This window comes from Danio rerio, chromosome 6, assembly GCF_052040795.2.
Source record: "Danio rerio strain M-AB ecotype USA chromosome 6, GRCz13ab, whole genome shotgun sequence".
NCBI classification, from domain to species: domain Eukaryota; kingdom Metazoa; phylum Chordata; class Actinopteri; order Cypriniformes; family Danionidae; genus Danio; species Danio rerio.
Window position 1 is genome coordinate 51,112,191 of NC_141026.1, and position 18,991 is coordinate 51,131,181.

The window sequence follows — 18,991 nt, forward strand, 5'->3', positions numbered from 1 at the left end:
TGCAAACTAAACTGAAACATAACTGGTTAGCCAGCTAATCCCAATAGCAAAGGTTGTCAAAACAGTAGCAAAATACCTATTACACAACAAATTAATAGAACATTATTTAATACTGTTATTAATGATAAAGTTTAGTAGCTAGCTAATCATTTATAGAAGAAGAGATGCTAAAATTCATAAGCATTGATATAAATAATCTAGAGCAAGCTGTCATTCATCATACACCAAATCATATTAATCAATTTATTAAAGCAAAACGTATTAACGTACTGCTGCGTGAAACAAACTATACATGGTATGTAGCATTATTATAATGCTCACTAACTTTCAAACACTGGCTACTGCTATGAAGCATTATTTAATGCTTTATACGATACTGGAATTCGATACCAATCGGTACTGAAATTATAAAAACGTCCATTTCCCGCAAACATTTGAGTGCATACTTAAACAGCGCTGACTGGCCATTATGTTCACATGCTCAACAGAAATGACTGTGATTGGCTGTGAAGGTCATCAGTTCACCAAACTCACTGCTGTTTACTGAATTTAATCACAGATACAGGGACACTTAAGCATTTTACAACCATGAAGATCAGTCGATTTATCAGCAGATCGATCGTATGTCAGCTTATAAACAGACCAGCTGCTTTGTGGCTTTGAATCACTCCAGTGTCCCTGTATCTGTGCTCAACAGTGCTCAAATGTTAGTGGGAAATGGACATTTAAAAATTTCAGCACTGATTGGTATCAAATTCTGGTATCGTGACAACACTAGCTTCAATATACTCACAGTGAAGTATTTTTTTTCTTTGATTAAAGATAAAATATATTGCAAATACCTGAATATAAAAATATGTGCAGTGCTTACAACTCTGTAGCACAATTAAACATACTAAAACTGAAAGCAATGAAGAAAACAGGAGTTAAGAAAGCATCTGATCTCAGCAATGTAAATATGTTTGCCCAAACTGCTAGACTACTCTACCTTACAAAAGTCTTGTCATCGATCGCAGTTGTAAGAGCAACTAATTTGACTTCTAGTTGATCTTTTGGAAAAGTGGCAGAAGGTCGATTTTTCTGATGAATCATCTGTTGACCTGCATCCCATTCATCACAAATACTGCAGAAGATCTATTGGAACCCGCATGAACCCAAAATTCCCCAAGTAATCAGACAAGTTTGGTAAAGGAACAATCATGGTTTGGGGTTACATTCAGTATGGAGGAGTAGAGTAGAGTAGATCAACATCATCAGCCTGAGGTATCAAGACATTTGTGCTGCCCAATACATCACAATCCACAGGAGAGGGCAAATTCTTCAGCAGGATAGCGCTCCTCATTCTTCAGCCTCCACATCAAAGTTCCTAAAAGCAAAGAAGGTCAAGGACTCCAGTATTGGCCAGCCCAGTCACTAGACATGAACATTATTGAGCAAGTGTGGGGAAAGATGAAGAAGGAGACATTAAAGTTGAATCCAAAGTATCTTGATGAACTCTAGGAGTCCTGCAAGAACACTTTCTTTGCCATTCCAGATGACTTTATTAATAAGTTATTTGACTTACGGTCCTAATTAAATAATTAAAAATCAAGGCATGATCATATTTTATTTTGGTAAAATGAGCGTAATCTAGAGGCCTTTGCCTTTCATATAATCCTCTTCTGATACCAAGTGATAACTAGAAGTCAAGTTATTATTTATTGTTCATAGAACTTGGTTAGTCGACAAGACTTTTGTCAGGTAGTGATTATTGGCTATGTAAAACTAACCCTTTTCTTTGCACAACACGTCGATGTTACAGTATAAAATAAATTTAAAAAAAGCATTCATTTAGTGTCACAGTACAGAAGAGAAACTGTAAAGAAAATCTAAATGTCTTTTTTATTGTCGCAACAAAAAAAAAGTCCTTTACTTAAAAAAAGTCTGCAGACTTTCATAAATGACAATGGAAGTTTTATTTTCATTAAAACCTATTCACACGCATAAAAACATGATTAATGCATGAAAATGATGTCAAATAGCCCACTTAACTCACTCCCTATATCATAAAAACCAATGATTTTGAATTAATAATGGTTTCCCATACTTAATGTTTGCATTGATTTAAAACTCGAGTTGCTTAAATAATACATTACATAAATTTTGTCCTTGAGTCACTTCTAAATCAAGCCATTTTGTCATCTGTTCAAGCCGGTGGTGAAATCATGGCTCAGATAATGAAGATCCCAACGCATTTTCGCAATGAATATGGAATGAGTGAAAGACCCTTATTCATTTAAATGTAGAAGCCAGATTCATGCTAGACAAGGTTTAGACATCAACCACCGGCTGCTTCGCTGAGAGATTGAGCTCTGAATGGGCAACTCGATCTCCCTCTGGAGTCTTTCTTCTCAGTCAGCTCTTTATTCTGCAAGTGTCAGATGTTTTCCTTGGAGAGAGATGAGGAGATGAGACGCCTAACTCAGGAGTCACACAGACTTGTGATGACTATAGCGTCAATAGCAAACTTGTCTCAGGAAGTGGAGCAGCAGCAAATGATGTCAACACACTCACGTAGGCAGACTAAATTGCATGCTTTCCTTCTCACGATACTGAGCAACAAATATAAAAAAGAAACTGCAGATATATGAAATGCGGGTATGAGTTGCTGATGATATTGTGCTTATTTTTGGTTATACTCAAGGTATAAATACTAAAGCCAATTAGTGCACTATTGTGTCAGTGTGGTTTGCTTATGCTTAACCTTTAGAAAAGGCACCAGGGAATTGAGTTGCACAAAAATAAAAGCTTTTTGATCTTTTTTGAACTTATCCCCATGTTGTTCCAAACCTGTGACTTTCTTTCGGGAACACATGGAATGTTTAAGGGTTAGTTCACCCAAAATTGAAAATTTAGGCCGTACTTACACTAGGTACAATTGCCTCGAACCGGGCCAAAGCACGCTTGTCCCCCTCCTGTTTCCCCCGACGGCCCGCACTCACACCACAATCGGGCCAAGGCACGCTTGCGTCTCTGCTGCTGCGCTGTTCAGTGTAAAGCGCTCTCACTCAGCAGCGCAGTAGGGATTTCTCTAGTTATATCGTTTCAGTCGTTTGATATGCAGTGACATGCAGTAAAATATTTCGCCAAACAGTCCTTAGGGATGCGGTGACACGCAGTCAGGTATTTTGCTGAACAGATCCGCCACTTTTGACGCTCATAAAAATCATAAAGCCCTCGTGCTGCAGGAATGAGAAGGTTTGCTGAAGGTGCGCAGCTGTGGTGCAGTGAGGGGTTTGCGTCTTTAATAAACTAAGGCATTTTGCGTTCATTGAATAGTAAGAATGATTAAATCCATATGAAACAGTCCCTTAAAGTCACATCTTGCTTTCAGTTTCGGGCTTTGGCGCGTTTTGCACTCACACCACAAACGTACCGCGCTCAGGCCCACCTCTTCCAACCGGGCCAGGGCCGGCCAAGTGAACCGTGCCTGAGCCCGATTCAGCGCACTCACACTTCTCAAACGATCCGGGAAACGGGCCTGGGCACGGTTCGGATAGCATAGTGTGAGTAGGCCCTTAGTCCCAAATTTATTCAGTCTGGTATAAGTTTCTTTTTTTCTGTTGAACACAGAAGGAGATATTTTGAAGAATGTTAGGGAAACCTGTAAACATTCGCAACCAGAAAAGGAGGGGGGTGAATGATTACAGAATTTTGAATTTTAGGTGAATACCCCTTTACACCATGTACTAACTACATGCAACACAAGCAATTTGAAGAAGCGATTAGTTAACTTTGCTTTTTTTAAAAAGTGTGTTAAAACGTAAAATTAAGCAAAGTATGTGCAGAATTGGCGACACGGTGGCTCAGTGGTTAGCACTGTCGCTGGGTCAGTTGGCATCTCTGTGTGGAGTTGGCATGTTCTCCCTGTGTTTTGAAGTTTAATAGTTTCTGATTTGTTAAATGGTTTACAACAATTCATTTAACTTTAACTGATGCATTGTGTTCTTAAGTATTTTAATCCCTATAGGTGCAGTAGGTGATTTTCTTTAGAAACATTTGTTGTTGTGCTGGTTGAAAGTCTCTTCACAATCAAATAGTAATGATTAAAGTAAATTATCAAAATGTATTTATATGTATTTATATATTCTGGGTAAGGCACAAGACAAAAAAAATGTTCATCCAATTAAAAATTATCAGGCCGACAATTTCCATGATTCTGACAAGTAGCCCAAACTGTCTGTCAACAAATGCAGTTTTGCATCTGTTCACACAGATCTGCCATTTGCACCTTCACATGCGCGTGTTCACCTGTACACATAACAAATGCTGAATCAAAACTTTTAAAATTACTGAATCAATATTGGAATTACTTTTGCACGCTGGAGGAAGGACGACACCATGACTGAAGTATTTCTTTTAGACAGATGATGTTCTGTTTTAAAACTATTTTAGTCACGCAAAGCCGATGTAGATTGTGTTGTTTTATGAATGAGTTACATGCACAGAAGTGTTGTTCAGCTACTGAAATCTGCTGGTGTAAGATTGATGTGACTATACTCAATTTCAAAAGGTTCATTTTTCAGAATCGATAATAATTTTTATTTAGTTTAATAATAAAACATCAGTATATAACACTATTTCACCTAGTCTGCTTTACTGAGCTGAAGTTGGTTTTATATTCACATTGGTTCATTTTTGAACAATGACAGCCTGCGACGCGCTGCCTAAATTGTTTACCATGCTACTCTGAATATTCGGTCTGAAATAGCATGTAAGTATATGGCTTAGTAATAAGTGTAATTCCTGCACGCTGCCAGCCAACCATTAAGCATACAGAGGTTGCTTTAGGACAACACATGAGAATGTGAGACCAGCTCTCCTTGCATGCATAAAATATTGCACATTATGACGAGTTTTGTTTGCTACACAACTGAAAAAGTGCTAGATATAATGCAGTTTTTTGTTGGGAATTGTAGTATTATAAAGTACTATAAAGTTTACTAATTGGCGAATGACATGATGTAGTGGATTGTCTGCGGTCATTTTTACGGTCCACATTCGTGATTTCAGGAGGCGTGGCTTTAAACGGCAGGAAAGGGACAGTGTTTTGCGTGGTTTAATATTACACTATTTGTTAGCATTTGGCAGATCACAATGCTATAAACTACTGGTTAATTACCTTTTTTTCACCCTTTACGTGTTTTAAACTTTTATGAGTTTCCTTCTTCTGTAAGATGTTTTGAAAAATGTTGGAAACACTACCATTGACTTCCGTTGTATTTGTTTTTTCCTTTTATAAAAGTAAATGGTTACAGGTTTCCAACATTCTTCAAAATACCCTTTTTTATGTTTAACATACTTAAGAAAGTGGGTAATCCTTTATTTTGATGGTCCATTTGAGTATTAGTAAACTGTCTGCTTAATATCTGCTCCGTCAACAGACATTTAACTGACTATAAGAAACTTTGCAAGTACATGTCAACTTACACTAACACTAACCCCAACCTAACAGTCTACTTATAATCTAATGAGAATTAGTTGGCATGTAGATGCAGTGTAACAAACGAACCATCAAAATAAAGTGTGATCAGAAACTCATGAAGGTTTAGAACCACTTCAGGGTGAGTAAATTGAGTAAATTTTCATTTCGCAGTGGTCTGTTTCTTTAAATGGAAACGTCAGCTCTTCTTTTTCATTTGGTTAGGTAGTGTTTATTTTAGTGTTTTATTTTAAGTTTGAGTAGTACTGTGCATTTTTTTTTAAAAAGTTACATTTATTTTCCTCATTGAGCCCACTTTTGCTGTATATCTTACTTAACAACATACCTGTTCTTTTGCCCTCATTTGTCAGTTGTGTGCAAGGTGGTCAGTGGGGATGTTTTTGAAAGACAGAGTCTTGAGTTTGTGCTGGTGGGCTGATATTATGGCCATGAGAACTTGTGAGTGGCACATGACTTTACATTTGACCTCGTCCTCCTACACTGCCCCTTCTGGCCCAGCAGAGCTAATTCCCCACTGTAATGCAGAAACACACAGCACATGACCCAGATGATCACACAGCTAACCACGCATGCAAGATTTCTTCTCAAAACAATGATGTACAGAATCACATTATACAGCGCTACTGGTACTAAATGAATATACCTCTGGAGAATCAAATAAAGAGACCAATATTCTTTGAGTAAATGATAATGTTTATGCTATAAATTGAAAATAAATTATAGCCATATCAAGGTTCTTGTTTTTTTTTTTTTTTTTTTTTTAGATATACTTTTTATTTTAATATATTTCAAATGTTCTCATTTGCTGTGGTGGAAAATCCTATATAATATAAAAATATATAGAATAATTTATATTTTTTATTGATTTTATTTATTATTTTTAAATGTATTGATTTTTATTATTATTTTATTAAATAATTAATTTAATTAATATTTTTATTTAATATAATTCTATATATTTTATAAAAAAATAAAAATTATTTAATTTTTTTAATAATGTAATTTTTTATATATGAATTTTGAATTTTTGTATTTTTTTATATATTTTAATAAATAATTTATTTTAATTGATTTATTTAATGTTTACTTATTTAATATACTTATATATAAATATGTTTTATAGATAAAAAAAAATTAAAAAATAACAATATTTTTATTTATTTTTATTTACTTGTTTTTGTGTATTAATTAATGTTATTTATTGATTTAATATAATTTAATTAATTTATATTATTCTGTGTGTGTGTGTGTGTGTGTGTGTGTGTGTGTGTGTGTGTGTGTGTGTGTGTGTGTGTGTGTGTGTGTGTGTGTGTGTGTGTGTGTGTGTGTGTGTGTCAAAAATCACAACAAAAGCAACAACACAATAACAATATTTTAACCAATGTCCATATATACAGTTGAAGTCAGAATTATTAGCCCCCATTAGATTTTTATTTTTCCCCTTTTTTAAATATTTTTCAAATGATGTTAACAAAGCAAGGACATTTTCACAGTATGTCTGATAATATGTTTTCTTCTGGAGAAGGTCTTATTTGTTTTATTTCGGCTAGAATAAAAGCCTCTTTAGGCTATACATTTTTGATAGTCTACAGAACAAAGCAACATTATACACTAACTTGCCTAATTACCCTAACCTGCCTAGTTAACCTAACTAACTTAGTTAAACCTTTAAATGTCACTTTAAGCTGTATAGAAGTGTCTTGAAAAATATCTAGTAAAATATTATTTACTGTCTTTATGGCAAAGATAAAATAAATCAGTTATTAGATATAAGTTATTAAAACTATGATGTGTAGAAATGTGTTTACAAAATCTTCTCTCCGTTAAACAGAAATTGTAGGGAAAAAATAAACAGCGGGGCTAATAGTTCAGGGGGGCTAATAATTCAGATTTTTCAACTATAACAAATGGAAACTCTGTTATTTTAATAAAAATAAATTTTCTAAAATAACATTTAGAAGAGATGTTATCACATCTTTATAGAATAAAACAAATAAAAATACTCAAACCAATATCTAAATAATACAAATCAAACTGAAAGTGCTCAAGTGATGATTTGTTCTCATAGGTGTATGTACAGGCAATACAAAATTCTAAGAATATTTGATACTGCACATCCAAATTAGCAATATTTTACATATTCAACATTATGCATGCCATTAAATTCCAGACTCCAGTTTGATGCTGTTCATGACTGACATGTGTTGTGTTCCCTCCTTTGCACTCATTTCTCTTTCTAACTGTTATTTGATGCCCTTTCTCCTTGTTCACATAAACAGCCGCTGTCTCAGCCACCGTTTGTGAGGAGGTCTGAACGCCCTCTAAGCTAAATACTGTCAGAAGGTGTTCATTTCTTTACCAGCGATGTGTTGTTTTGGCATTCGAGGCCAAGACATCTTCCTGCATAGACCTCTAGTGCAGTAAAGCTTGTTGTCGGTGACCCGGGCAGCCCAGAGGAGGTTTGCCTTGAGCGAGAGAAGTCCAGATATGAGGGTATTTACATGAACGCGGACTGATCTGCTCTGTCAGGAGAGAGGTTTTGTTTAATGCCACCCCAGGGCTTAGTTTAGTAAATATTCAAATGGAAAATCAGGAGGCCTGTGGTGCATTTGCAGTCAAATTAATTTTGTTGACTTTGTTTTTAAACTGTACTAAAGTAAGTGCAAAAAAACTGCAAACTGCTCTGGAAGTTGAATAGTTAAAGGTAATTTAGTCATTTTTGCATCTATAATGATTGTTCTCATACAGGTTTCCTATATACTAAAGTGTTGGTGGATTGAACTGTTTTTTGCTTGTGCAGATGGGTGTATATATACTGTAGGGCTGCAAAATCAGGGGTAGACTTGGGTGATTTGGGGGCCCTAAGCAATTTTACATTTGGGACCCTTGCATTGAAACTCAAAACACTCTCTTTCTCTAGAGATATTGTATTTCTGTAGATTCGTTTTTTGTTTGGTTTTGTACATAACCTGCAAATGGAACTTTTATTTTCTTAATGTAAAATTAAATAAGACTTGAAAATTAAAATTCGTGGACAAACTTTATGGTGGCTTGACAAAGCCTCGTCTGAAAGTTTGAAGTAGTTTCAAAGTTTAAATTAAAGCTGCAAGCAGAGATGAAAGAGACCACGCACCCGTGCTTACAGCCGCCTGGTGGCCTCAGGATGACAGAGCCTTCAGGAGAGGAATCCCATCGAACCTGTGAATTTTCAGGCAGATCAGACATTGTTTGACTGAGTTATAGGTGCTTCCTCCTCCATGGCGAAGCACTAAATTTTGTCAGTTCGCAACAGACAGTACGCACTTCGGCGAAAACTCTAGATCTTCACAAATAGCATCACAAAGGAATTTGTACTAAACTAATGGAACATGGATTCAAGGTGATAAAATTTGTAGGAGAAGTTTGTTACACTGTAAAACATGTCATTTCCTGTTGTCAGCAGGTGGCACTATAACTGTAACTGGATATTGGCATGTATTCATGCTCTGGTCAGGACTGTGTGAATCTAACCTGTGAATTTTGAGGCGGATCGGACAATGCATGCCTGAGTTATAACAACTTCCTGTTCCATGGCGAAAAGTTTGCAAGGCTGCCACGGACACGGCCTTCAACAAAAACTCTAGATGTTCGCAATTTAACATGACCAAGACCTTTAGATGACAAAAACAATTTTGGTGTTGATCCGATTAAATCCCTAGGAAGAGTTTGTTAAAATGCCTGGAAATGGCAAAAACTGCACTTTTTTGGTGGAGGAAGTTAATAATACCTTACTTGCTGTTAGGATTTTGCGCCAAGAGACTTTTTGTAGGGTTTGGCATGTTAGATGTGGGTGCCAATTTTCGTGCATGTGCGTGGAACATAGCTCGGGGGCCAGTCTATCTAATGTGCATAGGTGGCGCTGTCGAGTCATTTTGCCACACCCACTTCCGAAGAAGAAGTATATGTAGTATAACCAGGGCTTAATTTTAACTCAAGATCCGGCACCTCATTTTACAGATCCCCCCTTCCCTAAATCACCCCCGTCCACTTTCTTCGCGACTCCCCAACCCTCTTCACGTACGTCTGCGGCACCCCTATCCCACTCACTTTTGTCCACGACACCCCTACGCCATCCATCCCACCAATTTTAATTTAATTGTATTTTAAATAATTTATTATTAATAATAATAAATATTATATTATTTAAGTGATTATTAATTATTACAAATGAATTTTAATATATTTATTTAACATGATATGATTTAATAAATTCATTCATTCAAATCAATTCATATGTAAAAGTATGCAAATAAATAGCAAAAATAATGAAACAATTATATAAATGAGTATGAAAAAGTGAAATATAAGTAAATAAGGATTATAAGAAATAGTAGTAATATGAAAAAAATTAATTGTACAAACATTGATATTAAATATTTATTAAGTAATTCAAATAATAATAATAATTATTATTGTAGGCAGCACAGCAAAAAGGTTGCCGGTTCGAGTCCCTGGTTTCTGTGTGGAGTTTGCATGTTCTCCCTGTGTTGGCGTGGGTTTCCTCTGGGTGCTCCGGTTTCCCCCACAAGTCCAAAGACATGCGATACAGGTGAATTGGGTAAAACAAAATTGTCCTTAGTGTATGAGTGTGTGTGTGTAAATGTGTGAGTGTATGGGTGTTTCCCAGTACTGGGTTGCGGCTGGAAGGGCATCCGCTGTTTAAAACAAATGCTGAATAAGTTGGCGGTTCATTCCGCTGTGGCAACTCCTGAAAAATAATGGACTAAGCCTGAAGGGAAATTAATGAATAAATGAATGATTATTATTGTTATTATTATTGAATTTCTTAGATATACTGATCAACAAATTCACAACAAGCACACACCATCAGAAAAGTGTTCATTCCCCCCACCCCAATCCAACAGTACAGTCTGAGCATGATTGCCTAAATCTGGTTAAAGTACTGTAGTAAAGTACTGTTATAAGTAGTCATTGTGGGGTAAACTATAAGGCTGTGTATGTGCCTCTAATGAACTTGCGCATGAATAAATGTGTTAATGTGTTCTTTGCTACATGTTCGCAGTGACTCTCGCCCCCGCTGTATGAGGTGGATTAGAGAGGCAAACAAGGCAGTCTATTGTACTGGAAGCTGAAGACGTGCATCACTCCCCGCTTTATACATGATTAGCAGGCTTCCTTCCTACATTCATGATAGGATTTGGACTCAGTACATGAAGTCTTAAAACAAGCACGTAACTGGAAATACCTCTGGGATTGCTGCGGTATGGAGTATCACAACATATCAGTTTGGTTTGTTGAGGCTGAAGTTTGCGATGGGGTGAAACAGATCTGAAATATTAACTTAAAGATCGGTCTTTCAGCCTCTGCATTTCACATGTAACATCTTCTGCTCGGTTGATGGTTGGAAACAGCAAAATCTGCAGTTTGATGATTACTGCAGTAATATGCAATGTCAAACTCTATTGTTCATCTCTGCAGATCTGCAATGCCCTCTGGTGGCCTGAACACAGACTGTTTTGTTTTATCATTACACATTTCTGGTGATTTATGAATAAGTCACTAAGATAAAATTGCCTACTGTCGATATTGATCCTGTATGGTAAATATGAGAGGGAAAGGCCATAAAAAAAAGAGTGTTTATTGTTTAAACCCATGGATCTTTTGCTCAAAGTTTGTGGTCTCCTGTTATTATGGAGAATAAACATTTGCAAAAATATCACCATTTTATTAAAAAAAATATATAAAACTTCTGTTAAAGTGCAAACAATGAATTCACTGTTTACTATTTTTGCAAATTACACGCTATTTAGCTGTAAAATAAGCTGTGTTTTACTGTAAGACAGGTATGCAATATGTTGCTGTATTTTAAAGTTGCATTGTAAAAATTACTGTATATTTTGCCATATATATATACAATACTGTAAATACATAAAGCATGATAAATGGTGCTGTCAATGTAAATACAGTAATTTTGGTGTTATTTATTTACGGTAAGTTACAGAGGAAAGGTTGCACAACAACTACAGTTAACAATTTTTGTAATTACACAGTATTTAGGTGTATTATGAACTGAATTTTACTGTAGGACAGTTATGCAGTATGTTACTGCATTTTTAAATTGCATTGTGAAAATTACTGTATATTTTTTCAGCAAAGATGTACAGTACTGTAAATACATACAGCAAGATGAATGGTGCTGTAAATGTAAATACAGTATTTTCGCTGTGATTGATTTACAGTAAGTTACTGGTAACGTCTGCCAGTAAGTTACTGTATATTCTACAGGAAATTCTTAACAATGTATATTTCTGTTTGATTTTACATGTGTTTAGTACACCAGGGAACAGGTAAAAGTGCCATTTTGATATTGAATTTTATACACACAAACTAAACTCATTTAGACTGCATCTGAAATCACACCCGTATGCCCTTATTCCCTATTCCCTACATTAGTCCTCTAATATAATCCACTTGAAAGAGTGAATTTAAATGAGTGAATTGGAGCACCAGAAATGATGCCATTTAGTTTGATGGCTGTTAAATCCCTGAGATGGATTAGATTTTCAACTGTTTTGTCAATTTTGGCTATTCTCTAGCAGCTTGAGTAGAGAGTATAGAGTAGCTCCTTTCCTTTTTTGGTTGAGTTCATACTGTAGCAATAGTGTCTTGAAGAGGGCGGGGCAAGTCAGATACTAGAAATCATTTGATTGGTCAGAATATTTGATGAGATTCTGAGGTATATGAGGTGATGACCAAACTTTGCTTTTAGATATCCTTAAGTCTAACATACTGATACTAACATCTAAAAAAAAACTCTATTCTATGAAGACTTTAAAGGGATAGGGGTCATTTTGCACACAGCCTCAGTCATTCATCACAATGGGCAAGAATAAAGACACTGCTGTGATTTGTGGCAAAAGGTTGTTGAGTTTCCAAAAATAGGATGTGTAATTACGAAAATAGCACTGAATATCCATTAGGGAAATAATAAGGAATCTCCTGGTCAAACTGGGAGTGTAGTGAATCAGCCTGGAAATGGACATTTGTCTATCGTATCTTAACACACTGTTAAGGAGGATTTGAGTGGCCAAAAATAAATCCAAAGAATCACATCTGGAGAATTGAAGTAGTTATTTGGGCCAACCCCATCAATTCCCAATGGATAAAATCAAGTCCAGAATTACGTTCTGTTCTCTTTCCCATTGAATGTCTTGATAAGTTGGAATTGGGTGTTTCTCGAACCATTGTTCTTTTTTTGTACCTTGATTTGTCTTCACACACCACATATTTTGTTACCTAATCTCAAGCATGCTATTCAACAACAATGTAATCTTCAAGCACACTAACTTTATAAATCAATGGGTGCATCTCAATCAGCTCCTTTGTTCACTAGTCAAGGCGTGGGTCGACGAGTCACCATTTTAAATAATGTAGGAATGCACAATATATCTGCAGCTATGTTGATATTGGCTGATAAATGCCATTGTTATTGGGCCGATAACAAAATTCTGATATGTTTAATCCTTAATTTTATTTATATAAAGGAAAGTATTGAAAGGATCAGTTTATTAATGAAGTCCAGAGATCAGTTGAAACTTGAAGATTTTTTGAAATTATGCAAAATCCAAATCACGCCCATTGACTTGTGTTCTCTGTAGTGGAAATTGCGTTTTCATGAATTTTCTTTACATTTTTTTAGCTACTCTGTCAAGTCCTGTTGTACTATTATAAGGACATTCTGGGCTTTCTAGTGATATGTCATTTGATTGGCTGGCATGCTAGGAACCACTTTTTACACTGCATTCAAAATGGCCGACATACAAAAATTCACATTTTATGGGAAGGAGAGAGGCATGTAAAATTTTGCTTTATAAATGTTATTTTACTATTATTATTACATATTTGTTTGTTTATTAAAGTGTCAGGAACTATACATTAAGCTTTCAACTTGTTTGTGTTTATAATCCTTTTTTAAATGTCCACTATAGTGGACACCAGGACCATCTTAATGTAATTAATGACTGCATGTTGTAGGGGGCAGAACTGAAGCAGAGAGGATGCTTTATAAGATAGACGAGGGAGACTCTGATTTAGAGTCGGACAATCAGCCAATTAGAGAAATAGAGACAATTAGAGAATGACAATCAGTTTTAAATTGCTTTTATGTTAAATTTGTTTTGGATTAACATCACTTCTTTTTTTTTTAGAGAGTTTGGCTCTCTTTTAGACTAAACTGTTTTAGGAATTTCAATACTAAAGGGAAAAAATAATTTTGTTACATCAGTATTGGATTAATATCCCGTTACAGCCATATTCTGCACAGTTTGTTGTCTGAGTGGCGGTCGTTTCAAACTAAAATGGTCCTGTGGTCCACTGTAGTGGACATGCTGTAAAATTAAAAAAAAAACAAAGTGTAAAAACCCTTTTTTTTAACCCAAAGGATGTAGGATATCACAGAAAAAAAAATTCTTTGGGTCTCAGGAGGATAAGGTACAACTTTTACAAAGGTACAAAACTGTTCCTTAAGGAACATTATTTGTACCATCATTTACTAGGGTTGCACGGTTTACCAATGCTATGGTAGTATCGCATACTATGGCTCCAAAATACTGGCGGTGCCACTGTAGTTTGTTAACAGTAGTATCGTCATTTATGGTTTATCTTCAATATATAATGTTACCTGTGGAAAAGTCACTAAAATGCTCACACGTTTGTGCAACAATAGAACATTTTATTTGAATAGTCTGTGGAGCTCTTTAAGGTTGCAAAACTGTGTAGAGCCTATTGCACGTTTTCTAATGCTTTATTTCAAACGCATATCTAAATCAGTTCATTTCTGTTCCTGTTGATATGATTTATTAGCGACCACAACAGTCTCTTTCAACATACAACTAACAAACAGAAATTTTGAATTACTTTGGATTGTTACCTTAGAAAACTGAAAAAAAAAAATAGTTGGAAAACCCAAAATAGCAGCCGGAAACATTGAAACAATTTTTGACCACTTCATGTAGCCTAATTATGTTGGAGTTTCTTTTGTGACAGATTTTATTTTGTATAATCTGTATTTTTATTTTAATGTATTTTTGTTTGTGTTTATCTACAAAATAAACCCAAAAATTAATACATTTTAGGTAAAGTGGGGTGCAAATAATACTTTTCGGCCTTAAGGAAATTATGAATTACATTAAAGTAAGCCTATTATAACGTAAAATATAGTATGTCTGACAATTTTCTTTAAAATTTTAGTTATGAATAACATTATCGCAATACTACTTGGTATCGTGACACTTCAGCTGTTATAGTATTGTAATATTAATTAACGGTATCGCAACAACCCTACATGTACCTTTTAGTCTGAGAGTGTAGACAACTGAGAAGGGGCCTCTTCATATATTTTTTCATAGCTGTTTATTATTGTATATTGTTTTTGTGTAAATCCTCTCCTCTTCAGGTCCTGTCAGCAGTATCCTGGTCAACAAATATGGAAGTCGTCCTATCATGATTTTAGGAGGGTGTCTGTCAGGAGCAGGGCTCATCGCTGCCTCATTTTGCAATACCGTTGAGGGCTTATACTTCTGTGTTGGTGTTGTGGGAGGTATAATTAAAACAAAATGCTATTTCTTTAAAAAAAAAAAAAATCTACTCTCTCATCCGTTGCAATTTTGCAGTAATAGCGCTCCTGCTGATGTTACACAATCATGACATTTTAATATCACCCCGTGGACCTGATTTCATTTTTTCACAACCATTTGTTTTGATGTTTTCCAGGTCTGGGACTCGCATTTAATCTCAACCCAGCTCTCACAATGATCGGCAAATATTTCTACAAAAAGCGTCCAATTGCTAATGGCATCGCTATGGCAGGAAGCCCGGTCTTCCTGTCAACTCTAGCTCCTCTAAACACATGGTTCTTCGATCAGTTTGGCTGGAGAGGGAGTTTCTTGATCCTGGGTGGACTTTTGCTCAATTGTTGTGTCGCAGGATCACTCATGAGACCCATTGGGCCAAAACCCCAACCTGCTGTTAAGGCCGACAACAGTAACAGCCGAGCCAAAGAGCGAAAGACGGTGGTCGAGGTCATCAATGGTTTTATCGATCTGACACTCTTCAAGCACCGTGGCTTTTTGCTTTACCTTTTGGGGAATGTGGTCATGTTCTTCGGCCTCTTCTCTCCTCTTGTCTTCCTCAGTAATTACGCTAAGAGCAAGCAAATTCCCAGGGAGAAGGCGGCTTTTCTGCTCTCTATTCTGGCATTTGTTGATATGGTCGCACGGCCGTCAATGGGAATAGTCGCCAACACAAAATGGGTGAGACCGAGGGTGCAGCACTTCTTCGCTGCTTCTATTCTCCTCAATGGTGTGTGCCACTTGCTTGCGCCTCTGTCCACAGACTACACCGGCTTTGTGATTTATGCCATTTTCTTTGGGTTTGCTTTTGGATGGTTGAGCTCGGTGCTGTTCGAGACCCTCATGGATCTCGTTGGGGCTCAGCGGTTCTCCAGTGCTGTCGGACTGGTGACGATTGTGGAATGCGGGCCGGTGTTACTGGGGCCTCCTTTACTAGGTAAGCATGGTGTGGGTATACATCTTATAGATTTGATGGCAACATGAAATCAGAATTAAAATTGCAGTTGTAATATTTATGGAGTGATAATGTCTTCCCCTCCACCTTCATCTCCAACCAAATAACATGTTTACTGGTGTGAGGACATGACAAGCTGTCAATCCCCGGAGATCCACCATTAGAAAACCAAAACCCTCTTGAAAAAGACAAAATTACACAAATTACAAAGAGTAAATCAGGTTTGTAAATACTTGTTCAGGAAATTGATTCACTGATATATAGTTAAAGTCAGAAATATTCGCCCCTCTTTGATTTATTTTTGTTTAGATATTTCCCAAATGATTTTTAACAGAGCAAGGTCATTTTCACAGTATGTCTGATAATATATATGTTTTTTCTAGAGAAAGTCTTATTTGTTTTATTTCTGCTAGAATAAAAGCAGTTTTTAATTTTTATGAACCATTTTAAGGTTAATATTATTAGCCCCTGTAAGCTGTATATTTTTTCGATAGTCTACAGTTTTTTACAGTTTTAGTTTTTTAAAAAATAAATAAATAAATAAATAGTAACTTAAAATTACAAAAGTCCACAGAAACATCTGTTTACAACTAAAATTTAACCTAAAATCAATTTCAAAACAAAGCATATATATATATATATATATATATATATATATATATATATATATATATATATATATATATATATATATATTTTTTTTTTTTTTTTTTTTTTTTTTTTTTACTATAACTTTTTAAAGTAAATTTATGAATTAATATTTAAACCTTTTATGAGTCACATAACCTAAAAATTATTATACATTCTGATTAGTTTTTCCCCTAAAATCATGATTTTTATTGAAAAAGTTTTGAAGCATCTGCATCAACTGCTTTTTTTCCAAGAAGAAATTTTGAACTAAAATCCTAATGTTCATTACTAAAGTCTACAGAAGCGCCTGCGTCAACTACTTTGACCTTAGACACTGATTTTCCTTTTTGCATTCTAATTCATTTGAACTTAAAATTTTGATGTTCCCAAAAACAGAGAAATCTCTGCATCTATTAATTTTTAAACTAAGAAATTACATTTACCCCAGAAATACATTTTCGGATAGGTTTTTACCTAAAAGTGTTGATGTGTATAAAAAGAGCCCAGAATCACCTTAATCAATAGTTTTTAATAAGAAATTCAGGATAGATTTTAACTCAACCCAAAGAAACTGTCAACTAAATGTATTTGACCTAAATGAATTTTTCCTTTTTCCATTAAGGTTGTTTTTACGTAAAATATTTATTTACATATTTAATTAATATTTATTTACAAGTTAGCACTGGCAGCTAGCTCTCTGCAACTCTCACATGGTCGCATACTTAAGCTAGGCAGGGCTGTGTCTGGATGGGAAACCATATAAGAATGCTAGGTTGCTGCTGGAAGTTGTGTAGTGAAACCAGCAGGGGGCGCTCAGGGCCTGTGTTGGTTCTAACAGCCCAGTATATTGATGAGGACTATAGTGCTCAGTGAGCAAAAAAAAAAGAGTAGGGGTTTAGCCCTGGCATACTGGCAAAATTTGCCCACTGGCCTCTGGCCATCATGGCCTCATAACCACAATCATAAACACTCATCTCATAATGTCTCCTCTCCACCAATCAGCTAATGTGTGAGCTGGTGCAATATGGCTGCTGTCGTGTCATCTAGGTGGATGCTGCACACTGGTGGATGAGGAGTAAAGTGCTTTGAGTGTCTAGAAAACCCCAAAATATATTTAATTAGAAACAAATAAGACATGATTTATTATCAGCCTTTTTAAAATAACTTTTATTTAATTTCATTAAAACTAATCATGTATAATGGATTTTTTTATTATCACATTGTCTGCCCTTACAGGGAAGTTCAATGACATCTACCATGACTACAAGTACACTTACATGGGCTGTGGGATTGTCCTGCTGATCGGCAGCTTGTTTTTGTTTGTCGGAATGGGCATCAATTACAAACTACTGGAAAGAGAAGCAAAAGAGGAGTCCAAGAAAGCCAATCAGCATGATGACCCTGGAAAAGAGGTTGAAGAGGCATTGAAAGCAGCTGAAGACAATGCTGCAGAGGAGGCTGTGTGACACTGCTCGTTATTCTTGATCATCCTTACATTTCTGTACAGTCTATGGATTCGATTACAGCCAGGTCTCCATCTTGGACTATACAGGTTACAGAGACAGTGATGCAAACATTTCAGTGCCTTGCGTAAGCACATGGCCATGCACTTGATTTATTTTTCATTTTATTTTTAGAACTTTTCTTTAGTTCACAACATACTGTATGCCAATACTGTAGGAAATGAACTGTGGTATATCTATTTTGAGGCATTTAGTGTACACTGAGAGAGATTGAATCATATCATATAAGGAATTTATCTATCTTTTTTTGGATTTCTGACAAATAAGGCACTTGAGAAGTTAGAAAGTGGTAGATATGCACATTGTTTCGGTCTGTTAGTTAAATATATAACTTAACAAATGCACTACCAGGCTCAAAAAAGACACAGTTATGTTGATTAGATTTTTATTGCATTAATTAAAATGTTTCTGACTTGTTAAATGTTTGGCAGCAGTTATTTTCACCCCAACTGATGCAGTATAGCATTTTTCTTCTTTTAAACAACTATATCTGTAGATGTTATATGTTCCAGGATGTTAATGCCAATATTTATCTGGCTAATATTCTAGAATAACTGTTTATTTTAACACAGGAATGAACCACCAGTAACCTGAACCCCACTGAATTTGTTTTGAGTAAAATGTGAAAGACTTTGTGTGTGTGTGTGTGTGTGTGTGTGTGTGTGTGTGTGTGTGTGTGTGTGTGTGTGTGTGTGTGTGTGTGTGTGTGTGTGTGTGTGACACTAAATATGGGTTTTCAAAACAATAACATAATAAATGCACAACAAACTAA

At 35.6% G+C, this 18,991-nt stretch overlaps 1 protein-coding gene across 13 annotated transcripts in view; it reads left to right on the forward strand.

Annotated features, from left to right (window-relative positions):
- The window catches only part of slc16a1a (solute carrier family 16 member 1a), a 79,144-nt gene extending 60,153 nt beyond the window's left edge, over window positions 1-18,991 (forward strand). For 12 of the 13 annotated variants that reach the window (XM_087254829.1, XM_087254824.1, XM_087254819.1 and 9 more), the window contains 3 exons: window positions 14,937-15,080; window positions 15,254-16,048; window positions 17,933-18,991. In XM_087254829.1, coding sequence (XP_087110955.1) covers window positions 14,937-15,080; window positions 15,254-16,048; window positions 17,933-18,162 — 1,169 coding nt within the window. In that variant the 3' untranslated portion in view covers window positions 18,163-18,991. 13 annotated transcript variants of the gene reach the window in all.